This window comes from Urocitellus parryii, chromosome 11 (assembly GCF_045843805.1).
Source record: "Urocitellus parryii isolate mUroPar1 chromosome 11, mUroPar1.hap1, whole genome shotgun sequence".
Taxonomy (NCBI): domain Eukaryota; kingdom Metazoa; phylum Chordata; class Mammalia; order Rodentia; family Sciuridae; genus Urocitellus; species Urocitellus parryii.
This window is the reverse complement of record NC_135541.1, coordinates 27,436,805-27,454,229: the sequence shown is the minus strand read 5'-3', so window position 1 is coordinate 27,454,229 and position 17,425 is coordinate 27,436,805. Positions and strand designations below refer to the sequence as shown.

General features: G+C 50.4%; 1 protein-coding gene across 1 annotated transcript in view; it reads left to right on the top strand.

Moving 5' to 3' along the window:
* Positions 1-4,740: 4,740 nt before the first annotated feature.
* The window catches only part of Slc2a1 (solute carrier family 2 member 1), a 30,120-nt gene continuing 17,435 nt past the window's right edge, over positions 4,741-17,425 (top strand). Inside the window, exon 1 of the mRNA XM_026410393.2 lies at positions 4,741-4,994. Within this exon, the coding sequence (XP_026266178.1) occupies positions 4,977-4,994 (18 nt within the window). The 5' untranslated portion in view covers positions 4,741-4,976. The remainder of the gene's footprint in view (positions 4,995-17,425) is intronic.

The following is a 17,425-nucleotide window of genomic DNA, read 5'->3' as shown; positions in this document are numbered from 1 at the left end:
GGGTCAGGAATGGGGTGTGGCAAGAGAGGCGCTTGTCTCCCAGGTAAGATTCAAGGCAGGGGGAGGAGTGCCCGAAATTCAGTTGTCAAGATAAATAATCATCTTTAATGTTATATTTTTGAAGAGTAAAAATTAATGCAAAAAAATCATGACAAAACATCAAAATTTTAAATAAAAATAGGATTAGTAACCATGTGCTACTGAGTCATCTTACAGCTTGGGGCAAAAGGAAATCACCAGAACTGCTGATCTGGTCTCCACCTGCCTAGCCCTGATTACCAGTTCCCCTCATGGCCAAGACCCTTCCTTCCAGGGAACTGATTCTCCAGACTTCTAGAGTCCCGCACATGTTTTGCCTGTTTTTGAACTTTATATACATGCAATCATTATTTAAAGGCCACCCTTTACAGGTGGCCTCAACACCTCAATGTGATGTCTATGAGATCAGCCATGTTGGTGTGTGCTATGGAAAGATGTTTAAGGGAGGGTGTGCTTGGCAGCTGTGCAGTTTAGAGACCAAGGCAGTGGCAGTGGAGAGGATGATTGAGCAGTGACTCTATCCTAGAGAAAGGGTTGTGAGAATGCAGAGAAGCGGACAGAGTTCAATAGTAAGTATTCTGAGAGAGCAGAATCCACAGGGTTGACTGGATACTGGGAATGAGGGGGAGAGAGGAGTCAGGATGATATCAGACCTCTGGCTAGTGCAGTTTGCAAGGGCTACCCCCCCCCCCCAGGTGGGAGACTAGGAGAGCAGGGGGAGAGATGATGAGTTTAGATTAAGCATGGCGAGTGCGAGGTACCTGTGGGACATGCAGAGTGCTGTCCTGAAGGCAACTGAACAGACAAGCCTGGTGCTCAGGGGACAGAGGAGGAGGGATGTTCTCCCAGTATCCCTCAGTACCAATGAGCAGGTAGTGGCACCGATTGGCAGGGAGGGGCACGCAGAAGGAAGGGATGCCGCTTAGCTTTCTGGGAGCAGGTGTGCAAATCAGATTGAAAATACTGAGCACACCAAACTGTCCCGCTTGGCCCAGCAGGCTCTCCTGGAGCCCAATGCCACATTTACCTGCAGTCCCGGAGGGTCTGAATTGCAAAACATTATGCGGATTAGGGGATCTCCTGCCCCAGCCCCTGCCAGCACCCCCTCCCCCCGCCCCCCATGCCTCATTTGCAGCTGACTCAGCAAAGCCTTTTCTTCGGGCTGCCAGGGACGCTTGCCTTTAAAGGCAAAAGAGACTTTTCCGGGCTCGCCTTACTCACTCCTGGCTCCAGAGCCACTAAGACCCGCCCTGCCCAGCACGGCCCCACCCCTCAGCCCCGGGCCCTTTGCGTGCCCTCAGACACGCACCAGACGCCCACCCGCATCAGCCTGTGCACCTGGCACCTCCCCGCCAATCCCGGGGAGCTTTTTTTCTTCCCCACTGGCCAGGGTTGGAACTACTTGGAATCAACCCAGAAAAGCCCGAGTTCTTTCCAGGACTGAAATCACTTCCAGAAAACAAAGCTACCAGTGTGGGCACCGGCTGGAGAGGGGGGCAGTAAGCCTCTCCAAAGCGAATACTGGGGCTCCAGCAGCTCTTCCCACCCACTTTTAGGACATCATATAGAGTAAACGTATAGGGAGGATGAGATTCCCTCGGGTCCCTTCTCTGCTCAGAAACTCTCTATGGCTCCCTACTGCCCAAGGAAGAAAGTCCTAACTCCTATACCTGGCATTTGGGAGCCTCTGTGACCCGACCTCTTCAGACTCTTCTTCCCTCCCTATCTTCATCTCTTCTCTCTCCCAGGTTCCTGGGAGCCAGCCATTTCACAAGGGGCTTGCTAAATCTTCTCGCTTTCCCTCCAGGCATCTGTCCATGCTCCCCTCCCCTGCACCAAGCCTGCCCAGCTCAGATGCAACTTCCTCAGGCCTCCTCTGGTGCTCTCCACCTAGATGGAGTCAAATTCTGTTTCCAAGGACTCAGTCACTGAAAACACAAACCAGTCCACCTGAGAATCTAACCTCTGATCCAGTGTCAATAGCTTTTGGTGAATTTGCCTCTAAACTGTAGCCTCCAGGGGCCATCAAACATTTACAGAGAGAGGACACCAAGGAGTGAAATTTCAAGTGGGTAATGGGGGTCTGTGTTTGGGCAGGTATGGTGGGGTGGGGTAAAAAGGTAAAGCTGCTTTTCTGGCTACTCTGCTTTGATGTCAAGTGCCACGCCGATGATGGCATGGGGGTTTGACTGAACTGCTGACATCAAGAATTAGTAGTTTTATTAATAGTAAAAACCTTTACACATATCTGTTTTGTTTTTTTTCTCAAGCTGACTTGGGAAGGGGTTGTTGTGCCCATTTTATAGGCTCAGAGAACTGTACTCATGAATGTCTGGCAAGTAAATAGCAGAACTGGGATTTCGAAATCCAATTCTGACTCCACCATGAATCTCTGGCAAAAATTCTCTTGTCCCTTCAACAATCATTCTCTGCCATCTTTGCATCAGTTCTTCCCTCTGCAAACAGTAGCCTTTCCCATAATCCACCTAGAGAACTCATATTCAGCCTTCTAAACTCTGCTCGGTATGACCTCCCCTACTCCGTCTTCTTCCCACGGGGTGTTCCTGTGCAACTTATCCTGTGAACTTGAATTGGAACTGTTGCTGCTCATCCTCCCTTTTGCTGCCCATCTAGTCTGGGGCTCCATGAGGCAGCAGTGGACATTCATATCTCTGTCCCTGGGAAAGTGAGCTGCACAGGGCTGGTCTGGAGAGGGAAAAAGTAGTTGCTTAGAGAGCATGATCCAGGGGCTAAGGGTGGCAAACCCAGAAGACTGGATGGGCAAAACAGGGAACCAGGGAGAGACTTTGAGCAGGGAGGTAGCAAAATCCAAAAGATACTGAAGAGAAGGCTGCAAGGTTAGCAGAACGGACTGGAGTGGAAGGGAAGCTAGAGACAGGAAGACCATTCATCCATTCACTCATTTTGTCCTCTGCTCACTCACCTTGTGCCTCAGTTACAGGCACTGTCCTCAAGTTGCTCACATTCTGGGAGAGACAGTCAGAGGACAACAGCAAACTGAAAAACACCCAGGAATAAAGGAGAGAAAGGCCACTTTTCAGAGCAGGACCCATTCCTGGGGCACTCTATGGTCTGCTGAGGTGGAGGGAAGGCTTCCCAGGCAGAGGACACAACCTGAGCAAAGGTATGGATGTGAGGTGCTGGTGCTAGGAGTGAGGCTGAGCCTGTAAACCGGGTGTCCTGAAGAAGGACCTTGATGGCCAGGATGGGCCTCTCTCCCTCCATGACAATGTCAGATATGTGAGTAGGAATAACAGGGTCCAGGATTGGAGAAGATAAAGATGCTGTAGACACTGGGAAGTAGGGAGGAGGAGGAGTGGTGGAAGGTGGTGTTAGTAAGACTTAGTGCCCTCTATAGGCTTGAAGAGAGAGGAGGGATATGGTTCCACACTTTCCAGGTTTAGTGGTAAGAGGCTATAGAAATTGGAGCCATGGGCAGGGGAATGCCCAGAAGGGCTTCATGCCCAATCAGAGTGCCCCTTCAGCCAGCATTGGACACACTGCCCAGAGAACTCCAGGGGTCATTTCAGCCTTCCCATTTCTAACAGGACTAATCCCATCATGACCCCTCGGCACAGGGAAAAGGACCTGAGGCTAACCCCGGACTTTGGTCTGAACTTTGGAGTGGCGGTTTTTCCCTACACTGTGTCTCAAGAAAGACTCTGGTCTGGAAGAGGAAATAAGTGAACTCAGATGACAATACCAGCGGCAGTAGTAAATGTGGTCTGACTGTGTTTCATCACATGCTAAGCACTTTCATCACATGCTAAGCACTTCATGAGCTCATCTCAAGGAAACTGTTAACTCTGTCGAGAACACACAAACTGTTATGAATTTAATTTTACCCATAAGAAAACCGTGGCTCACAGACCAGGAGCTTGCCGAGGATCAGGCTAGCCTAGCATACAGATGAGCTGGCTCGATGCCGAGGTATCCTATGTCCTTAACCATTCAGTTACCCTGCCTTTCATGCACTTCACACTTAGGTGTCACTATAGATACACCTGAACTGTCAGAAGTAGAGAAGAGGTCAAAGAGGTGATTTAAAGTCACTTTTCATATAAGAAGTGGGCATGGATTTCCAGGCAGAGGGCCCGGATGGTGCAAAATAGATGCTTGGCTTGGGAGCAGGAATGTTGGGGATGGAAAAGAGGAAGGGAAATCTCAATCCCTGAGCAAGACCTCCCTCAGTCCAATAAATACTTAAATACCACGATCCACGTAACAGACGCGGCTCAAAATATTCTACAAATATTAACTCGTCTAATGTTCATAACAACCCCAGAAAGTGATGATGCTATTATTATCGTAAGTTTACCAAAGTTAACCTGTTGCAGAATGAAGAATCCAAAGTCCTAGCTTTTACGCGATACCCTACGTGGTTCCCAGTTTGTTTTACAGCCGGGTACCAGCTCCACCATTTTGCGAGAGGCTGCTAAGGCTCAGAGAGGTGTGCGCACTTGCGCGGGATCACACAGCAAGCGTCCCCTGGGGTCCCAGCGCACTCCGCACGCGGTAGACTGGCAACCACAGAGAGGCGGCAGCCAGGAGCCCTCCACCCCTCCCCCCGCTCCTCGCCACCTCCCTTGGAGCCCCGCCCCGGACGTGCTCTACCCCAGGCCCCGCCCCAGGCTCTGCCCACACACCCCCGACACACCAGCGTGGCCAGCCAATGGCTGGGGTCCTATAAACAGTGGGGTCCGGGAGCTCTGGTGCTAGAGGCAAGAGGCTAGAGATAGCCGGCAACCGTGCAGATCGCGGCTGGGGGTCCGGGAGTTAGTGTGCCAGAGATCGAGAGGTCAACCGACGGGAGTCGGAGTCAGGGTCGGAACAGAGCCTGAGCCGGAGAGCGCCGCCCGCCCGCTTGTTGCCGCCCGCGCATCCAGCGCTGCTAGAGCCACCAGCGCAGCGCGGCCATGGATCCCAGCAGCAAGGTGAGTAGCGCGCCGCGAGCCCTCCACGCCCGGAACAAAGGCGACCCCTGCGGACCCTTCCGCCGGCCCGGGCCTCCCGGATCGCCTGGCCGTGCTGTGCGCCCGGGGCCGGCGGCGCGCCTCTCTGAGCCTGGCTCCGCGCGGGTTCAGGACGTAGCGCCTTGCCGGGGCTAGGGGTGCGGTGGGGATGGGTTCCGGTTCTAGCAAGCGGGAAGGCGCAACGTGCGTATTTGGCGCCCGCGCCGAGTCACCAGCTTCCTTCCGGGGGCGCCGCGCCGTCCACGCGGCCCGGCGGGGGCCCGGGACACAGGGCCCTGGCGCAGCACGTCGCGCACGACCTCGGCGGCGGCGGCCCTGCGCCGGCTCCTCCCGGTGCGGGGGAGGGGGCCCGAGCGCGCCGCCCATTGGCTGAGCGAGCCGAGCCCCCAGCCCGGCCCCGGCCCCGGCTTAGAGCCCGCGGGACCCGCCCGCGCTCCTGGCGGGATCCTGGCCGCCGCTCCCCTCGCCCGGGTGCTGCGCTCGGTGAACGGCTTGGCCGGGGCGGTTTTCCCGGCCTCCCGCGGTCCGCGCGGCAGCCTCCCGAGATGCCCCGGCGGAGGGCACTTCCTTCAGGCCCGTGATCGGGCGCGGGAGGTGCTGGTCCCGGGTCTCAGACGAACAGCCGGTTTCCGAGACGCTTTTTATCTGGACAGTGTGGGCCCCAAAGCGGGTACCTAGTCCTGGGGAGATAGATGTACTCTGATGAGGCGCCGTCCCGGCCGGGCAGGGAGAGCTCTCCGGGGGCCCCCGCGAGCCCGGGGCTGGGATAGGGCCCCAGGCGGGAGCTGAGCGGGAAGGGCGCCTTCCATGGGATGAAGGACAGGGACTCCCTGCCCTGAAGGTTGTGAGATGGGGCAAACTGTCTCTCGTTGGAATCTCCGTAACTTATCCACACTCACGCTCACTCTTTGCATCTGTGAACAAGGTGGTCCTGCAGGGAATCTCTGTGACTGCCCCAAGGCGGTTCCTTTTCAACAAGTGGTTATTAAACCCCTCTGTGTGTAGGGCATTGTTTCTTTGCTCCTTCCCTTCCTCCTTGTCTAGAATATTTCAGGTCATTTTTTTTCTTTTAAAATATTTCCTTTTACCTACTTGATTTTTCAAATGAAGGGTCAAGAATACCCTTTGTTTTTACCTGGGACGTGCAGGTTTGGGACTGAACCCAAACTACCCTTTCTCTATGCTGTGGAGGTATCCGAAGGGACCCAGCTGGGTGACACCAGGCTGTACCCTCGCCTGGAAAAGGCCTCCCCAGTACATAGCTGTTGAATCCAGAGGGACTTGCTTCATCCTGCCTTGGCCTTAAGGCTTGAACGGAGACCTGAGTAAGTTCCTTCTTTGAGGCTCCCAACTTGCATGGCTGAGCCACAGTGGTGGGGTGTAACTAAAATATAAAAGAGGTGATTTTAACCAGGGACAAGTCCTGAGATCCCAGAAGTCCAAGTAATTGCTGTGTTATCTTAGAGCTCTGGTAGGACACTTAACTTCTCGGGGCCTCTGTTCCTCCACATGAGAGACAGGGATAACTTTTGTTACTTCCTCAAAGAAAAGAACTGTCTTATCAGTATGTGATGCCAGACCTCGGTATTTATTTGAGTGAATAAGTGAGTATTCTGAGTGGAGACAGAAGAGTAGAGGGGAAAATCAACAGCCGCTTCCAGTTTACTGGGATCTGGGCAAAAATGCTTTTCCTTGTCTCTGGCCATTTATCCGTGCTGAGGTTCTTCTCTGGCCTGGAGCTCAGAGAAGGGAAGTAACTTTCCTGAAGTGGCTGAGCTGGATTTGAACCCAGGCTGATCAGCAGGGCTTGTGTTTCTGTCTCTCCAATTCCAAATGGAAGAGAGAATTCTAACTTCAAAGGCAGCCTTCACAGCATCTGGTCTAAATGCAGTTGGCAGGTGGGTGCTTTTCCAGAGTTTCCACTGTCCACTGGGTGGATCATCGGAGCACCTCCTGCCCAGTGCTTCATTTGCATTTATAAATTCATATACATTATCTGCCTACATAAAATAGAAATCTCAAAAGACAAATACAAGGTAGCAATGATAGTCAATTTTTTTTCCTAAATTCTCTATGATCATCTTGTATACTCTGGAGACTGCTGATTTGATTTCTACCACAGCCTTTTGGAGCCACATGTTAAACTGAGACCTGGCATGGTTGTATCCTTTGCCGGGTGTGTCTGGCTTTAAGCCTTAGTTCGGCTATGTTCCTCTTCATCTCCTCAGAACTGGGAATTGACTCAGCTGACTTCCCCATGCTCCTATGTGCTCCGAAGTGCTCCTCTGCAGCTCGAAGTAATGAGCTTAACTGAGTAGGAAGTAGGGTGAAATCGTCTGGCTAGCCAGGGCTTCACCCACCGTCCCTCCTGGGTCACAGGCAGGAGTGAGCCCTGTCCTGGGATGTCTCACCTCACCCTTTGTGAAGAACTTGTAGCTAGTCTGGTCTATTCCCATCTATGCCCTCTCTTTTACTGACCAGTCTGACCTCTACACAAAGGAGGCATCAGAAATCTGCAGGGTTCCTTGGCCCCTGGTGGTAGGAAGAACATTGGTATTTGAATCCTGCAGATGTGGTTTTGCATCCCAGGGTAGCTTAGTTATCTCACCCGCAGAATGATGTCATTTTTATAGCATTAGAATATCTATATGAATTCAGGAGGATAAATGTGGGTGTCTGTCCCCATACGTGTTCCATAAATGTTCCTTGCTTCCTTGGACTCCCATGATGTACTCTGCTTGCCTGGGTCCCAGATAACATATACTCGGCCCTCGGATTCTATGCAGAAGCCTGGCAGTGTGAGTTTTTTGGATGCCTGGCTCACGGTTATTACTTAGGTAAAACATTAAAGCTCCGACTGTCAGTTCTACCAGAGGGGATTTGTCAGGAAGCTGGTTTGCAGAGATGGCACATGGGCGTGAGTAGTAGCTAGTGTGGCTCCCTCCCTGTCTTGCCTTAGTCTTCTTTGTTCCCACCTTCGTGCCTGAATCTGAGTCAGTCTTGGGGAGTTCAGAAAGGGAGATAATATCCTTTATCTCCTGGATCCTTACAGCTGCCCTGTGAAGGGGATATGAAGTCATGGGGACCTCAGGGTCCAATGAAAAATGACTTTGCCAAGGTCACACACTGAACATCCCATCCTAAAAACACGCTGTCATTCTTTCCAGTATCATATAAGCGAATGAGAAAGTCAAGCAGGAAGAGACGCAGCAGCCCGTGGCTTAGCCCTCCACTTGACAGAAGGGAAAACTGAGGCTGGAGAAGGGAAAAGTCTTAAGATAAGGCTATCACAAAAAATTTGAGGCATTCTGTGGGTTTGGGAGAAAGCATGCTTTCTTCTCCGTATTCCACTGCATTCTGTGCCATCTTCACTCATCCCAAATGAGCAGAAATCCCCAGGCTTTAGGACTTTCCAAGCCTTTTCTGGGTGCAGTGGCAGACTGGAAGTTGGATTAGATGTAACCTGACAACTGAAACCCTTCTGTAAATGGAAACAAAACAAAGCTGTGACCTTGGAGAAGTGGCTTTCCTTGGGCCTTGGTTTCCCTCTCTGTAAAATGAAGGGTTTGCCACCCCTGGTGGAGCCCAGCTTCATGCCCTCAATTAGGTGGTGGCTATTTTAAGTGGAAAGACCCCTTCCAGAGCCAGTTTGGCATTGCAGTGTAAACAGCCCCAAGATGATCCTTGTTCGGTGCTGAGCCGTCCAGTCTACTTACCCCAGAGCTGGGTCAGCCCTAAATCCCCCATAATCAGCTTGTGACTTCAGGGAACTCAGCTTTGCCCAGTACCTCCTGGTCACAGGGTGTAGAACTCAGGCCTCTGCTCTGGCACCGAGGGTACAGGCATCTAGTTTTCTCTCTCTGTCAAACTGGCAGAACTGGGGAGGCCTAGAACAAAGGGGAAAGTGTGCAGCATTGGCGTGGGTCCTGTAACCTCCACCCCCACCTTATTCTAGGGCATAGAGGTGACAAAGCCATTCAGTCTGGTAACCAATGTCCCCAGGATGGCAGAGGCCAGGAAGGCTCCTGGCTGGAAACATGGGCTCAGAGAGGCTGTGTCCAGGCTGGCAGGCCCAGCCTTGGCCACCAAAACAAACCTCCAATTGTTACCTCCCTCCAGGGGAGGGGTGGAGTAGAGCCCCAGGCTGTCATCCAGCCACCAGGCCTTGGAAGTAGCTGAGGAGTAAACATTGGGGTTTTGTGGTAACTGAAATCGGGCTCCTGGGCCTTAAACCTGGAGAGGAAAAAGGTAGGGTTCACCCCTTCACCATTTTGCTGGCTCTTGCCTCCCCTATGCCCCCACAACCTGGAAAGGGAGAGAGCTCTTGCCCGACTCCAGTTGGTGGCACCTTTGGCTGCTGAAGACTCTGCAGGACAGAACATCTGCCCAAATTGCTTAGGCCAGAGCTTACCTCTCCCTGCCCTGGAGTTGGGCGTGGGAAGGAAAAGTCTGAGACAGAAACAGCTCTACCATTTGACCTTAGGGCGGGCACATGTCTTGTGGGAGCTGTGTCCTCAGCCCTAATGGAGATAATGACCCCCTCTGTGGGCCAGCAGCTTTGAAGCTCACTAGGAGTGTGGGGCCCGTGCCGCAGTCTTGAGGAGCAGTCTTGAGGAGCCTCAGTCTTGAGGAGCGGCTGAGGAGCATAGATCTGCTTTCATAGAAGAGCCAGAGCCCCAGGTGGGCCAGATGACTGGCTGTAAAGCCCTCTGCTGGAGGAAGAGGGGGACTCTCTTGGGTTGGGGGTGGGGGGCGGGAGCAGTCCAGCTAAAACCGCCTCCCTGCACTTCTTGAACACCAGGCTCCCCCTGGTGTATAATAGCTCAGAGCCACTTTCACAGCTGTGCAAAGCCACCCCAGGGTCCTGGCACCAGGTGTCCATACTACTCTGGGCTCACCTCCCTGCCTTTCATACTTGGGTACTGCCCGTGGCATGGCCAGAAGCAGCACTGGCATGGTGGCCGTGTCCATCATGTTGCTGGAACTGATCATGAAATCCACCCCAGTAGTCATAACTTGAATCATCGCCATCTACGGCATGGTGGCAGTAACCCTCAGCATCAACTCTGAATGGCTGCATTCTACAGGAATTTCCTCCAGCCAGGCTCTGACTTGCGAGTGAATCTGCATGGCATAGCAGCTGGCTTTGCCAAAGCAGCCCTGGCTGTTTGTGGGCATGGCCACCATCCTCATTGTCGCCCAGGTGCTCAGCCTCTGCAGTCTCAGCATCACCCTTGTCCTTGTAGCCCTCGACAAGCCCACCAGCCGCAGAATATGACGTTCTTCTCATCCTAGAATGATGTGCCTGGCACATATATGTGTACCTGCCCCTCAGTAGTTGATCTTGGAAGTTCACAGTGGCCTAGTCTTATGGTCTCTTGTCCCCACCAGCTCCATGCCATGGAGCTAGGTCCGCCTCTCACCCATCCAGACCCCTGACAGGTGAGAATGCCCTTGCTCACCCAGAGTGCTCCCTGCAGTCAGAGTGTCATTTTTCCCCCTACTGGATGTTATTTGTAAAAGTTGACCTATTCATACATCTGTGGAACAGCTCTCCATCTCCTAGCCACATAAAGCCTTCAGTACTGGGCATCATGGCCTGTGCCCGTAATCCCAGTGACACAGGAGGCTGAGGCAGAAGGATTATTAGTTCATCAAGACACTGTCTTCAAATAAAATAAAAATGACTGGGGATGTAGCTCAGTGGTAGAGCACCCCCTAGATCCAATCCCCAGGACTTCAAAAGAACGAAAACAAAAGACCCTTCAGATAGAGTGCTCTATTGTGGAATTACCATTTGCTCCACGACTTCTGGAGGGCAGTGCGCTGGGCCTGCCAGGCCCTGGCACTTGAGCTATTCTCAAAAAGTTTTTAGATGTGACTGGGGAAAAAAAAAATTGGATCTCTCTCTCTCTCTCTCTCTCTCTCTCTCTCTCTCTCTCTCTCTCAGTATTTATTTTTTAGTTGTAGTTGGACACGATATCTTTATTTATTTATTTTTATGTGGTGCTGAGGATTGAACTCAGGGCCTCACATGTGCTAGGCAAGTGCTCTACCACTGATCCAGGATCCCAGCCCTCTCTCTTTTTTTAATACAGAAATAATGAAGCCAACTAAAGAGAAGCATAAGAAGTAAAAAGATAAATGTGTTCTTTCTCCAAGTTGTGACCGTTTGATGCTTACGCGCAGAGACCTCTTTGTGAATGTGTAAATGTGTGTTCATATGTGTGATGTTTGTGTAATTGATTCATACTTTCTACGTGTTCTGTGTGGCACCATCCAGTTCACCAACCCAAGCCTTAGAGAAATGTTTGCAGTGTTTCTCTCTGTACATATAATAGTTACCATGGTACAAAAGTTCAGTAACTATTTATTCCTTACACAAAATTACATTCTATACGTTATACCTTGATTTTTTTTTCTTTTAATAATCTACCCTGGGTCTCTTTTCATGGCAAGTACATACAGATGTGTTGCATTTTTTCCAACAGCTGCATAATATTCCATTACAGACAAGTTCCACCGTGATTAAGAAATAGCATCCCCATACTTTCTTCATACCACTCACCACCTGATATATTACATGTATTTATTTTCTGCCCCAGCCTTCAACTAAAATATCAAGTTCCATAGTCAGGGATTTGATTTAATTTATTGCTTAGTCCCCACTGACCAGGAGGGATAGTGTTGGGAGCATGCATTCAGGTATAATCTTTACTTAATAATATAATTAGAAGAACCTGTCTCATGGGGGACTGAAGCCTTAAAGGAAAGAATATTTTTTTTAAATCACAAATCGGAGGAACTGGGCCTTAAACTTATTTTCTGAGAGTGACAATGACATTTGTAATGCCCAGTCTTATCAAGTTAATATTGTCTTAGTTGAACTGGTGCCCATCTCACTGCTGAATGTATACCCTCTTCAGGAGTGTCAGCTTCTCCAGGGTCCAATTCTAGACCCAAGGTTCAAGCATACAGCACAGGGAACAAGTTGTTTGCATTTAAGGATACTTACCCTTTTAGTTATTTAGGGAGGATAATGTGTTTAGGCCTAAAAGGTTTCAATAGTTCTTTTGTTTTTTGAGTTCATGTATTGGATTTGCTCCTAACCCCTCAGGGAACCTGGGGCTTAAAGCAGAGATTGATAAACTTTTTGCAAAGGGCCAGATAGTAAAAATATTGTCAGCTTTATGAGCCAAATAGTCTCTGTCTGCCTCAACCACTCAACTGTGCCATCAAAGCATAAAAATAACTCCAAACAGCAGATACACAAATAAGTATGGCTATGTTCCAATAAAACTTTAGTAATAGTCTGAAATTTGAATTGAAATTTTCACTTACCACAAAATGTTGCTCCCCACCCCCAATACACACACAGTTTTAGGAATCCAATCCCCCACCTTAGCTAGCAGGCTGATTTTGGCCCAGGGGCCACAGTTTATCAAACTTGGCTTAGAACAGAATCTAGCAAAGTGGCCAAAAGTTTCCCGAGGTTGATCTGAGGCTGTCTTGGTTCAGACGGACAAGGCGTAGAGAGTGGCTGGAATGGAATTTGACCTACATAGCAAGTGCCAGGTAGAAACCTTGTTTCCTTCAGGGGCCAGTACCCGGAAGCAGGGTGGGGGTCCAGGGAGGACCTTAGCAGGAAGGACATAAAATCAGGCATCAGAGATCCCTCCAATTTGAAAGTCCACCTAGCATACTTTTTCCTCTTAGAGTCTCCCATTTTCTCTGTGAGGGGACAGCAATCCCCCTGCTGAACAGAGCAAAGAATATTCATGGTGGTTCAATCAGGATATGAGTAGCCCCTGGCAGTGTGCCATTGCTGGCTCCTCCCCTCCCTGCTTTAGAGATTGATGGGCACCTTCTACCTTCAGGGCCACTGTGGGGTGCCCAGAGGCTCAGTCATGCAAGTCCTAACATCACTAGAAGGCTCAAAGGCAATGGTTTCAGGAGGAGTCAGTGCCTGAGGTCACCTGAAGGTCAGGCTTCTGAGGTTAGCCCATCTCTCTTCTTGACAAGCCTTTGGGCTGGAAAGGGTCACAGGGTGAAACTCTATAAACTAAGAGCTCCAGTCCTAGCCCTGGCTTTTGTTTGCTGAGTATCCTGGGAGCTTGTCCCCAGACTTTAGGTTCCCTATCCATCAAGTGAGGGTGATACAATAGTCTGCAATTTCTTAGGCTTCTTTCTTTTTTAATGCCCAGAACTTTGTTCAAATGGAATCTTAGAAAAGAAATGTTCAGAAAATGAAAAGGGAGCTGTCTTGGATCAGGTGAACCCCTGCCACACCCCTTCCCACCCCACTTAGAGTTGTGAACCAAGTGCTTAGAAAGCCAGGTGTCCAATGCTTCTTGCACCTTGGGAAATTGCAGGAAGCTGTGGGAGGATGAGGTGGATGATGAGGTGGAGTGACGTCTGGATGTTGCTGGATTAGGACCCGCCTCCCTCAGGGCACACCCTGTCTCTTGAGCAGGCAGTGCCTCGTGCACTCCCTCTGCCAATATTGACTGAGAGCCTGCTGTAGGGCAAGCCCGGGGCCAGGCTGCTATGCCCAGGAAGGGCACTACAGGCAGGGGTCAAAAGGCCACTGTGAGTTTAGCAAGTTATGCAACATGGCCAGGGCTACCCACCCTCCCAGTTTGTGGGAGGAGAGGTTCTTGAAGCTAATACCTCATCAGTGACTTCTGGGAGAGGGAGAGCTTTCAGTGGGCCTCAGACCCCCAGAATCAGAACAGGGGGGATTAGGAGTGGGGACATGAGATAACCTTCTGTATGCTGGAGGCTGAGTTGAGGCATTTGGTGAACTGAGGGGGGCGGGGGGGGCGGTCAGGATTTGAACTCTTTCTGCCTTCAAAGGTCTCTTCTCTACAGCCATGTGGGCTTGGAGTGGAGGATTCAGGCAGATGCCATTAGCTTGTTTCCACCTCTCAGAGCTCTTGAGTTCCAGCACTCACAGGGATTTGATGAACAGTTAAGTTGGCTGAGTTACAGTGAGCACCATTTTGGCAAAACAGATACACAAAGATAGTTTTGCCCCAAAACTAAATTGATAAAGTGGCGGATCTTGTGTTTTACAGTTGTTCTCTGCCATTCCCTACCCAGGGTACTCTGGTTGCAGAGATGAAAAACCCAGGTTCCATTCTTAAATCACAATGGCAGATAGGTATTGAGGGCACAATAAGGACAAAGGTCTCAAAGAGCATGGAATATTCTAGAAGATAGCTCTGTCCTCAGAGAATGCTGGGGGTCTCAGTCTCTGGGTTCTGCCTTGCTCCCCCACCCCTAAAAAAGTTTTCCACAAGAAAGCCACAGTTGTGGGGTTTGTATCCCCTCTCTAAGTCCTCACCATTATATGAGCTTGACACCCAAATAAATACATGCTGAATAAATGGACTTCATTTCTACGCTTCAGTTTTAGTCATGGGCTAGCAGGGACACATGGGCCAGTGGTGGCCCGATTGAGATGACTTCCTGTCCTTCCCTAATTCAGAAAACACTTGCTGAAGGAACTCCACTCTGCTCCACAATGGCACCAATACAGAATTCAATAGCAGCCCCTCAAGAAAGGAACATTATTCCCATTTCCCAGGTGAGATATCCAAGGTCCAGAGGCAGGGCAAGAAGTAGTTCACTGAAATTGAGCCAGAGTCCCCTGATTCCAGGTCCAGCCATCATTAAGCTGAGTGTGGTGGGAGCAGGGGTATGTGACTGGGCTCAGTGCTGTGTGCCTACCAAGGAACAGGGACCCCGTTCCACACTTGCAACTCACATGTTGCCAGTCCGAGCATCTGTTTCTTAATCTGGCTGTATCGGCCCCCATTTCTCCCCCTGCACATACTGTTCTGTCTACCAGGAATGTAGTCTTGCCTTTGTTTCCTACTTGGCAGACTCTGCTTGTCCTTCATGGTCTAACTCCAGTGTCACCTCCTCGGAACTCATCTTTTGATTAGAAGTCTCTCCCTACAGGGCTCTGTCAGTTCCTCATACCACCCCTGTTAAAGCCTGGACCACACACTAGCCTCATGTCTTCATCTGTCTCCCCGCTGGCCCTCCAATGACCTACTGGCCCTTTCCTTACGTCAGGATGAGGGCCTGTTTGATTCCAGGCCCCAGTCCTAGCACAGGGCCTGGAGCACGGGTCACTGAGTATTTTAGTGAATTCTAATGCAGCAGCCTACCTGGATGGATATGGCCATACTCCAGGGCCTGGTAGGCAGGTTTTCTAAAGTGGAGTTTGACCTTGACCTGCCAATGACAAAGTCCTGCAGAGGGTTTGTCCTTGCCTCCCACCAGTCCTTAGTGCCAATTGAGCAGCTGCTCCACTGGGATCCAAGAGTGACTTCAGAAGCCCAAGGACCCTTGGAACATTAGAGCTGGGATTCAATAAAACAAGGCCTATAGTAATAACAATAAGTGCCTCAGGCAGGCTGTGAGTCTTTCATTTATGCTTCATCAGCATGACTTTTGCCAGAACCATGGTTCATCTGCATTGTTTTTCTTTTAGTATTTCTATTTAAATTGCTTTGTTCCAAATAATAGGAAATCATAGGGCATGTAAAAAATTACTTTGCATAGGTAATCCATTCACATGGTTCAGAATTCAAAATGTTCGAAAGGGTATAAATTGAAGTCTCCCTTTCACCAAGTCCCTGGCCACCTGGGTCCTCTGAGGCATAATATTACCCTTCATATGCATTCTTTGAAGTAAATATGAATAGTCCCTAGCCCCACCAACTTTGGTGGGTTTTGTTTGTTTGTTTACACAAAAGGTAGCGTCTAACACTTCTCTGAAGCCTGCTTTTTTAACACTTCATTTGAAGAGTGTCCTAAACAGTACATAAAGAGCTTTATTCTTGTGTATTCCACGCCACAAATCTGCCACATCTCATTAGATCACAGATTTGCATTGCTGGTTTTATTTCCATTTCAATTTGCAGTAGAACAATACATATCTTCCCTACCATAAGTATCACACCCAGTCACTGTTGAGTCATCCTAGTGATACCACCTCATCACAGCCTCTTCAATACCAGTGGTCACCTGAGGACCTGAGTTTAACCCTATCTTGACTGGGTCCCACCAAAGGTTTGTCACATGCTCATTGCCCATTCAACTGGCAGCCCTGAGTCTAAAGGCTTCCTAGGAAGTTGAGAGAAGATAGACTTCGGGGTACAGTGCCAGAGATTGTGTGTGAAATTGCCTTTTAGTTGGGCTATTAAAGACAAGATTTAGAAGGAATGAGACGGCTCATGGCAGGAGGAAAGCTCCCTGCATGTCAGAAGTCAACCAAGGAGGGGAGACAGACAGTGGAAGGAAGGCCCGTGTTCTGATGTGTTGTGGGCTCCAAGCTGTGCACTTGGGCAGTAAAGCCTCCTTCCTCTTTCTCAGTCTCTTATATGAGAACCGTGGCTTTTGCAATCCTTGCCCTGTAGACTTCTAGTGAATGAAAGAAAAAATACTAGGAACCTGTCTGCTTAGCAGCTATGCCCCATGTTATCTGTGGTGATCTTGAAGCAAGAAGGAAGCCCAGAGACTTCCTGTGGGGAAACTATGGTACAGAGACCCCCAGCAAGGCCATGGCTGGGCTGAGACTATCCTCCACTATCATGGAGTTTTCTCCAGACTATCCTGTGGCCCAAGATGCCAAGCTTCCCTTCCCCACCTGCAGTGCCAGCCCTGGGTGGTGTAGGCATGGTGACAGGTGGGAGCCAGCCATTTCTTTGGCATGCTCCCCAACTCCATTCTCCCAGCAGTTAAGGGTCTGCCTAATGTTTCTTGGTTTCCTTGTTTTAAAAGGCAGAATGAGTCCTCTACCTTTCTCTAGCCAGGTGGACACCTCGTTGGCCTCTCACCTATGTGTAAGCAGGGCCCTTTCACCTGCTAGCCTCTACCCCTCCCTCTGCCTTCTGTGTCCAGGGAACAGAGCCTACCAGCCTTTTTCTCCTCCAGCCCTTTGCCCCTTAGAAACACTCGCTGCCCAACATACTTACTCACCTTGAATCATGTACTTTGCCAAAATACACGTCTGGTTGGTGTGTTGTCTGTGTTCCAATAACTCTGGGAAGCTCCTGGTTTGGGGGTGCTGCTGTGAAGGGTACTGAATGGGGAGTCCAGAGCCCTGGGTTCCATCCCTGGCTCTGCAGCAGGCCCTTGAACACGTCTTCCCTTCTCGGGGCTCACTGAGAGGTGGGAAGGGGAGGGCAGGGCAGGACCAGGTGTCCAGTGCTGACAAGTGTGTCTGTACCTATTTTGCAGACAAGTAAATGGAGGGAAGGAGGAGTAATGGGCAGGGTGACCTAGCCTGCTGGAATTCACAGAGCAAATAGGCAGATGGGTGGGACTCAGGTCAGCACCTTTGGCTCCAAATCCAGGGTGCTTCCTCCATCTCTGCT